General features: G+C 39.0%; 1 protein-coding gene across 1 annotated transcript in view; it reads left to right on the forward strand.

The window, feature by feature from the left end:
• LOC104158958 (thyroglobulin-like) overlaps nucleotides 1–3,836 on the forward strand; it is a 37,342-nt gene extending 33,506 nt beyond the window's left edge. Inside the window, exons 9-10 of the mRNA XM_009696748.1 lie at nucleotides 3,225–3,424; nucleotides 3,723–3,836. Of these exons, the coding sequence (XP_009695050.1) occupies nucleotides 3,225–3,424; nucleotides 3,723–3,836 (314 nt within the window). The remainder of the gene's footprint in view (nucleotides 1–3,224; nucleotides 3,425–3,722) is intronic.
• The last annotated feature ends 4,498 nt before the right edge of the window (nucleotides 3,837–8,334 follow it).

The following is an 8,334-nucleotide window of genomic DNA, read 5'->3' on the forward strand; positions in this document are numbered from 1 at the left end:
CTTTGCTGTGCATTTGGGAAAATCCTGTTGCTCCAGAGGGAAAGGGCACAGGTAGGAAAAGCTCTTTACAAGAGTCATTGGAGCAAGCTAAGCACCACATTCATGGGAAGCCCTAAAAATTCCTTCAGTGCCACACTCCTGTCTCCTCTATGTCCCCTCTAGTCCATGCAGGGGTGATGAGGTCTGATATGTTTGTACCAGGCTCCTTGTCAACATGGATTTTCAGTCATACCCATTCTGGGGAGCAATGCTCCCACTGCAAGATCTATTCTTTGATCCACCACAGGTTGGTGGAATACCTCTGACTCCTTCTGTACACAACCAGTAGCCACTGGGGATTTTCAATGAAGGTTATCAAGCTGGGTCAAATACTAGAAGGGTTTTTCTCAAGACTCAAACCAAATCCTTAATGATATTCCAGGGATGTTTGCATTCTCACTGAAAGACTTGGGCAAATCCTGTTCCTTTGGAAGTTTTACCATCAGTTCCAAAGGGGGAGGAGCTCACCCTTACGACTGGGGGGACATCAGCAGCAGGACTGTTAGAAGGCCCTGAAGTTACAAACAAAAGTTACGATCTTGTGAGCAATATCAGTTTCATTGTCCAACTAAGCAAAGTGCTGAATCTTGTCACATTGACTTGTTATAAATTGCAAAACTAGAAATGAAGGAGTTAAATGGAGATTTTGGGGAACAAAAGGTAGTGAAAACAACAGATTTCCTTTTTTTGTTTGGGTTTTTTTTTGTCAGTTCTGCAGTTGTTTTGGTCTGTCATTGACAGCACTTTTGCAAGCAGTCAAAGAGCTTTTATACTCCTATGTATAAAGGAAGTTTAATTTAATGTGCTGTCACCTATTAAAGTTGCAAAAAGTGATGCACATTCTTTCTAGTGCCTTCACCTCTTGCTTTGCACTGAGAAAAGTTAAGGTAAATTGCCAGTGATAAGGATGGCAAGAGTATGGAGAAGACAGTCATGTTTTTAGGCCTGATTCTTTTAAGTCCATAAAGTCATATAAAATAGGATGATTTTCATCCTTAAATTTTGCACTTTTGTTCTTCTCTAGTTTAGTAATAACAGAAATGCATATGTATGTCCTTGTTTGGTTCCTTCTGAACACTGTTTTCATTCTCCTGATTTCCTCAGGAGTGTGATCTTTTCCTGCAAAAAGTCAGTGGGAAAGATTCCTGGCAGACATGGTTCTTTTGGTCTAACTACCATGAATGTCCATGCATGCATCTGTTCCCCAGTGTGGTACATTTCACAACCTGGCTATGGTTTTTGCCAGGGTAAAAAGAATTGGATATATTTCCTTTCTCAGTCTTGTTGTTTAGTATACCAGTAGTGAGGCACATTGTGTGGCTAAAACATTTACATAGACTTACACACAAAAATTTCTTCAATGAAAGAGTTGTCAAGCATTGGAACAGGCTGCCCAGGGAAGTGGTTGAGTCACCATCCCTGGAGGTGTTTGAAAGAGGGGTAGATGTGGCACTTAGGGACATGGTTTAGTGGTGAACTTGGCAGTGCTAGGTTAATGTTTAGATTCGATGATCTTAAAGGTCTTTTCCAACTTGAACGATTCTGTGATTCTGTAATTTCACTTCCTCTAAGGAGGTGTCATGAGGCATGCAGCAAGCCCTTGAAATGAGGTTTCTTTTTAAACACCATAGAGTGGGTTTATTGCTGGATTGAGAACCCTGGGAACTGGTTATGGCATGCAGAACAAACTAAAAAGAACCCTGAAAACTAAAGCAGGGAAAATTTTTCCTCCATTGCTTCTCTGGTGTGGCTTGACCTGATCATCTGAAACTATGGATATAGGTGGGAGGTTGTAGTTTCTAGGGCCATTTAGTTCTTGGCTGTCCTACTGAAAGAGCACTTATGGCTGTTGTGGTGTGAGTATCTGTAAGATCTGTAAGGCTATCAATAATCTGGTCTTCTCTATATTCTGTTCTGCTACTTAAATCGGTCTCTGTGATATCTCACTAATTCATTACAGTAGGCATATGGATATCTACTACAGGATGTATGCTTTCAATTGCTCTTTGCCTGAGACAGGGTTACCTGTCCACAAAGTGGCAGCTTTTTATTCCACTGTCTGTTCAATTTGATTCACTAGTTTCTGAGCCTAACCTTAGTTTAAAATTGCACTATTTGATCTTGGCAATGGAAGAAACAAATAGTTTCAGCTGTGTTTCTAACCCTTGCTTTTCTGTCTTTTCTTGGGTTTTTTTGTTGTTTTTTGTTTGTTTGCTTGTTTTTTCCCTGAGTTTTAAATGTGGAGAATTTAAAATCATTAAAAATGAATGGCTCATTGTGGATTAAAAAGAAGTAGACAGTGAATGATAATTTTCTATTCCTTTCTTACAAACTGTGTACTTATTTCTGCTTTTGTAATAAAACTAAACTTGCCTAAGGATTTGCATCATTAGATGCTTTCAGCATTCATTTCCTGTTAATCAATGTATCAAGTTACCACTGGTTGGTGTTGAAAAGAAAGTAGTCTTTTCAGTGGTGATACCTAAGCATGGGGAGTACATGATCAATTATTTTTCTTTTGTTTTCATGGGAACAAAAATATGAATATGTATAAATCAGGTCTATATCAGTTAGACATAGGTCACTCTCAAAGGGTATAAATGGAGATATTATAAATTATAATATCTGTAGGTGAGTAAAGAAATGGAAGATGATGTGACTTACAAATGATTGGTCAGACAAGGTAAGTGTAAAAGATATGTAGGAAGCAAACAGATGCAAGTAGGTGCACTGCAGGGAAACAGTTGATGATCCTTATGGGTCGCTTCCAACTTGAGAATTTTGTAAACACACTGATTTTTTGTTTAATTTTAGTTCATTTTAAGATTGAGCTACTTATGTAGAGAAAGAATCTCATGGCCTGAATTTATGGATACTTGAGCCTGAATTCAATTCTCCTGCCATAAGGTGTCCAAATAAAGTTTAGAAGTTGGAGTGTTATTTCTCTGTCATCAGGACAGACAATTAGGCACCTCCAGGGATGCCTGGTGGAGTGGTAAAAACTGAAATGGAGTCAATCTGTAAAGTGATGACCTTGGAAGAGACCACTTCAGACTTTTTAACTCTAGTATCAGTTTTGTCAAGGTTCAGCTGCAAGAGCTGCTAAAAATGTAACATTTAATCAAAACTTCAGATGTTTATGGTTTTATTTATTTTCAGATCTGTTTATTTATTTTCCACAATAGATTCTCGTGAGGTGAGTGGAAACGCTGGCCTTTTGGACCAATTAGCAGCTTTGAAGTGGGTGCAGCAGAACATCGCTAGCTTTGGAGGAGATCCAAGCCAGGTTTCTTTAGGAGCTGACCGCGGTGGGGCAGATGTTACCAGCATTCACCTGCTCACAGAGACAGCGGATATGAACCTCTTCAGGAGGGTGTTGTTGATGGTAAGTCCCATTCCTGCCATTTCAACTTCATTATGAAACGATGTTGTTACAGACGTGAGGATGTTGCAGTGTGTGGGTGCTGGTTTTATTTCATCCATACCTTGGCAGCACTAATAGGGCTGTTATTGCTATAGTTATTTTTGATCTCACCTGTGACTGCTATCTCCAGGAGCCGGGTGCTTCACAAGGATGTACAAGAGATGCACTTTGGTGATTGATTTAGTCATAGTAAGAATCTGGTTTTCGTCACTGTGGTTTTTTGTGTATTATATAAATAGTCTTGTTTCATAACTTATAGGTACAACAGGTTAGTTTCCATTCCATAAATATGGTTGTTGATCAGCAGTTTTTTGACTCTGAAACAGATGAGCCAAACATCCGCATGTTTAAAGTATCCAATCTTTTTATCTGATCTCATGACAGGTTTCATTTAAAAGAAAAAGCAAGTTTCAGAGAGAGAGTAAAAATCCGTTTACCCACAGCCTTGTTTGCTGTCAGCTTGGACCATTTTCACAGTCACCCAAGTGATCCATGTTTTTACAGCCCGTCCTATGTCAAATCTCAGGACTTTGAGATCAGTTTTGTCAGTGTCGATACTACCATTGATCTGTACAGCCTTGGATAAGAGTAGTGTGCTCTGAAACGAGATTTAATCTTCAGTGGAGGTTTATATAGCCAGCAGAAATGATACTTGGACAAAATGCTAGCGGTGTTGACTTGGAACAATGAGAAGAGGAACAGAATTCTTGGTGCAGGAAACCTTGGGCCCAATTAAATAAAATCTTGCCTTGAAAATAGCGACATCTCTGTTCACTACTTGATTTTTCTTCATTGTGCCCTTGCTCCAGGAAACATAACTTGCCTTTTGCAACCCAGTGTCTCAATAACACTATTTTAATTACATCACTCTGGTGGAGAAGGCAAGGGAAGTTGTTGAAAATTGCTGTTCAGTAGTTGATTTTTTGTGTCACGCTCACATAATTCCTCACACAGTTCCTAGATTTTTACTCAGCTCTTGGCATAGCTAGTTCTGCTAGTAGACCCAGAGTCCTTCTCCCTCAGAGTACAGTTTCATCCTACTCTTTCTCTGAAGTCACAAACCCTTTACTGACATGTCTCAGGATGGGGCCTTCTGAAAGCTGTAACAGGATACAGTGCAATTTACCAGTTGTGCAACTTATGAAAGGGAAATGCGAGGACCTCTTTGCTTATTGTTATTTCTGGAGTGTAGTTCCACATTACATCTTTTCTTTTATAAAGTAAAATTTGAACTCCTTCTTTCTCGTACGTCAAGACACCGAATAATGGAAAACAGTGGCAAGTGCAATGAGCAGGCAGGTGCATCAGTTCTTACTGATCTTGTGTTTGTAACAACAGTTTTCTTCTTGGAACTGTGCAGACCACTGTCTTGACAAAAGCAGGATCGCCACTTATTTCAAAGTAATGTTAAGTATTTATCCTTACAGTGTTATGGTGAATTTAGTTTTCTTGTGAAATACACTGGTAAAATAAAAAGCAAGCAGTAATAGCGGTGTCTTAAAAATAAACTTTATCCTTTTTTGTTTTTTTGTAATTAAGTGATGCAGAATGCAACTGTCTGTTTACTCAGATTTCTCACCTAGACCTCCTGTAAAGGGATGCATCTTGGTTTTGTTCCAAGACGCCAAAATCATTGTGTACTTTTAATTTTACTGTAATAAAAGGATGTGCATACAGACTAAGAATCATGAAACTGAGAATATATACCAGATAGAGCTTTCCTGAGGGAAAATCCCATGAAGCAATACAGCTTTTCTGCAAAAATCAGTTTTGCGCTTCTTGTTTGGGTCTTTGTCATGCATACAAAAAATGATACTGTTTCTTAACATGCAGAGACGTATGATGTATGAAACTTTCTCTACAAGAAAACATGCACCTGAAATAGCAAAATGCTTTTGAGTTTCTTATGTCTGCCTTATAATACATTTTGTTTGGAACAGATCTGCAAAGAGATTGTGCAAAATCAATGCAAAACTGTCATAGGGACTTTTTATAACTTATTTCATCTTTCAGTAATATGATTAGAAAAAAGTAATATCTCAGTGATTGTGGTCTTGTTTTAAATCATTTAAGAGTATTAACCTGGTGTTTGACTTCATCTTTTGATTAATTGTTTTATTTACTGGTGCAATTTTGATGTAGAAGAGTGGATCAATGGTATGGATTGCCTGCATCTCTTGCAGGAGGCTGTGGAGGGAAGATATGTTAGGTGTTCCCTCCAGGCATTCCCTGGTAGGTGTCAGGAGGAGAGCTCCCAGGCTTCCTCCACCCAAAGCAAGGGAAGACACCAGATCCCTTCTGGCCATGGAAGTAGGTCAGCCAATGGTGGCAACAGCAGATTTATTGCCCAACTGAAAACTACTGCAACCAGGTGCAGGGCTGTCTGACATGGACCCTAAATATCCCTGATCCTATGATTAGCTACCCTTTAGATCCCTTTTCTTCCCCCTTTTCCTATCTCCTTTTTTTTGCTCCCCCCTTTACAAGCCTTGTTCCCTCTCAAACAAACCAACCACCTCTGATTACTTTTTCTCCAGTGGTCCCGGTTTGCTACATCCCTACACAAATTTGGTATTTCTGATATTTCTTAAGTAATCTCAGATTTTTATAGAATCACCTCCATGCTGTTAGCCCTTGCAAGATCATGCTTCTCAAAAGGTCCTCACTATAGTCTTTCAGTTATTTGTGAGAAATGGCCAGACCTCACAGAATTTTCCCATAACCATCTGTGAAATCCAACCATGCCTTATGCCACAATTCATGAGTTTTTGTCACCTTCTCATGTCATTACTGTGAAGGTGACCAAATAGTGGCACAGGTTGCGCAGGGAAGTTGTGGAGTCCCCATCTCTGGAGATATTCAAAAGCCACTTGGACATGGTTCTAGGCAACCAGTTCTAGGTGGCCCTGCTCAAGCAGGAGGGTTGGACCAAGTGATCTGCAGAGGTCTCTTTCAACCTGAACTAGTCTGTGATTGTGTGAACCTGTCATCATCAGAACAGGTCTTATTCCCTTCCTATGGAGCGTGTTCCAAGTGCTGGCCAGTTACATGGGCTCTTGGATTCTTTTGTCACATTCCATCAAAGATACCTTCTGGCAGTGAATGACTGGGTGTTTGTACTAGTTGTGTGCTAGGTTTTCCATTTTCTAAAAACGATACAAAGTAACTACTGGATATAATTTTAATGAATAAATATAAATCATGACTTAGAAATTGGTAATGCTCCCCATATACATTTCATTGGATAAAATGAAGTCACCATAACATATTAATGATTAGTAACAGTAATGAGATTATACAAATGCCTAGAGTTCCTGAGTTCGTTTTGCTTTGTGGTGTTCCATGTTTACCAGCCGAATTACATTCATCCTTTAAGTTTGGGAATATGTTTAAACAGACTGTGAACTGTTTTGATCTCTGAATCTCTCTTGCTAGTGCAATTGATCTGTTACAAGATCTAAAGAACACACAGATTTGTGCTAAGAGGTATTTACAGAGGAAATATATATATACATATATATGTATATGTATATATATACACACATACCCTCAATTCCCTGTCTCCAAACCTTCGTTACTCAAATCTGTGCAAAAAGCTATGACAGAATATTAGATGGAAAAGATCTTGGCTCAAGAATATAGATTGCAGCAGTTTACACCAGCAGATATGAGTGACTACTTGATTTACAAAGCAATCACAAGTAAGGTTCAAAGGACCATGCTAGTGCTCCTTTATCCCTTAGCAAAGAGTACATATATAGAGAAAAATTCTCTAATTCATGACATTTCAGATAACCCAGTTACAAATCTTTAAGCAGTTTGATGAAATATGTCATTACTATTTGACTTAACTCTCCTCAGACAAGAAATTCAGAAAACTCTTTAACATCCACTGTTGCTGATTTACACTCTTAGTTCGATTATTAAAAAAACTGCTATTAATATAAATTTATACATAAATATGGGGTACCTTCAGGAAATGAGGTTAGAATCTGGTCCTCTATACATAAAAGATCACAATTTTGCAAGCCTACCTTTGCAGTTAGGCATGATATTACCACATTTTACTTTTCACTTAAAACCTCCTTTGTTTTCTGTTGAGTATCTGCTAGACTATGAGCAGCAGAGTTATATTTTTGGATATGCCTGTACTCCCAGCTCAGGGCTAAGCAGGAACTGCTTTTCTCAGTGAGTTAAGCCTGTTCTTAATTTTGTGACCACTTTGTGATACTGCAGGCCATTACCAGCAGTTGAATTAAATGCCATTTGAAAAGTCAATGATTTTAATTTTTTCCCCTAAAAAGTAAAAATAACAGAAGTATGGAGTCAATATAATCAAGTGTTTCTTGGATGCCGGATGTTAGATACTTTCTTGGGGTTATTGACGACTTTCTGACCCATTGTCAATAACAATGCATGATTCTATATAAAGAGGAAAAAGGCTCCTTTTCTCAATGTAGGTATATGGTAAACCATCTCTGTAAAGATGGGTTTCAGCCTTGTGGAGAATACCAGAGTAAGACTTAATTTAAGTTCTTGAGCTGTAGTTAGTCCTTCCCTATGCAATCACCTTTGTACAATGGTGGGCATCATCCTTGCTGAAGAGTCATCTGACTCGCTTGGCTCTTGACTTAGAGTCCATCTCAGTTTATCCTGCTTGTGAGCCAGTTCTAATTTCAGGTGCACTGGGGACGTTCCCAGCATCTGCTGTGGCTGAGACAGCACCCGTAAGAAGGTCTCTGGGTAACATTCAGAAGAGGAAATGCAGAAGCATTGCCAGCGTTTGATCATCAGCTGGTGTGCTTGTTTCTCTCAGCTGTTGAAGGACTGCAGGGCCACAGGATGCTCTGGGTTTCTCTTCTAACCCCTCA

Source organism: Cariama cristata, unplaced genomic scaffold (assembly GCF_000690535.1).
Source record: "Cariama cristata isolate BGI_N322 unplaced genomic scaffold, ASM69053v1 scaffold253, whole genome shotgun sequence".
NCBI lineage: Eukaryota > Metazoa > Chordata > Aves > Cariamiformes > Cariamidae > Cariama > Cariama cristata.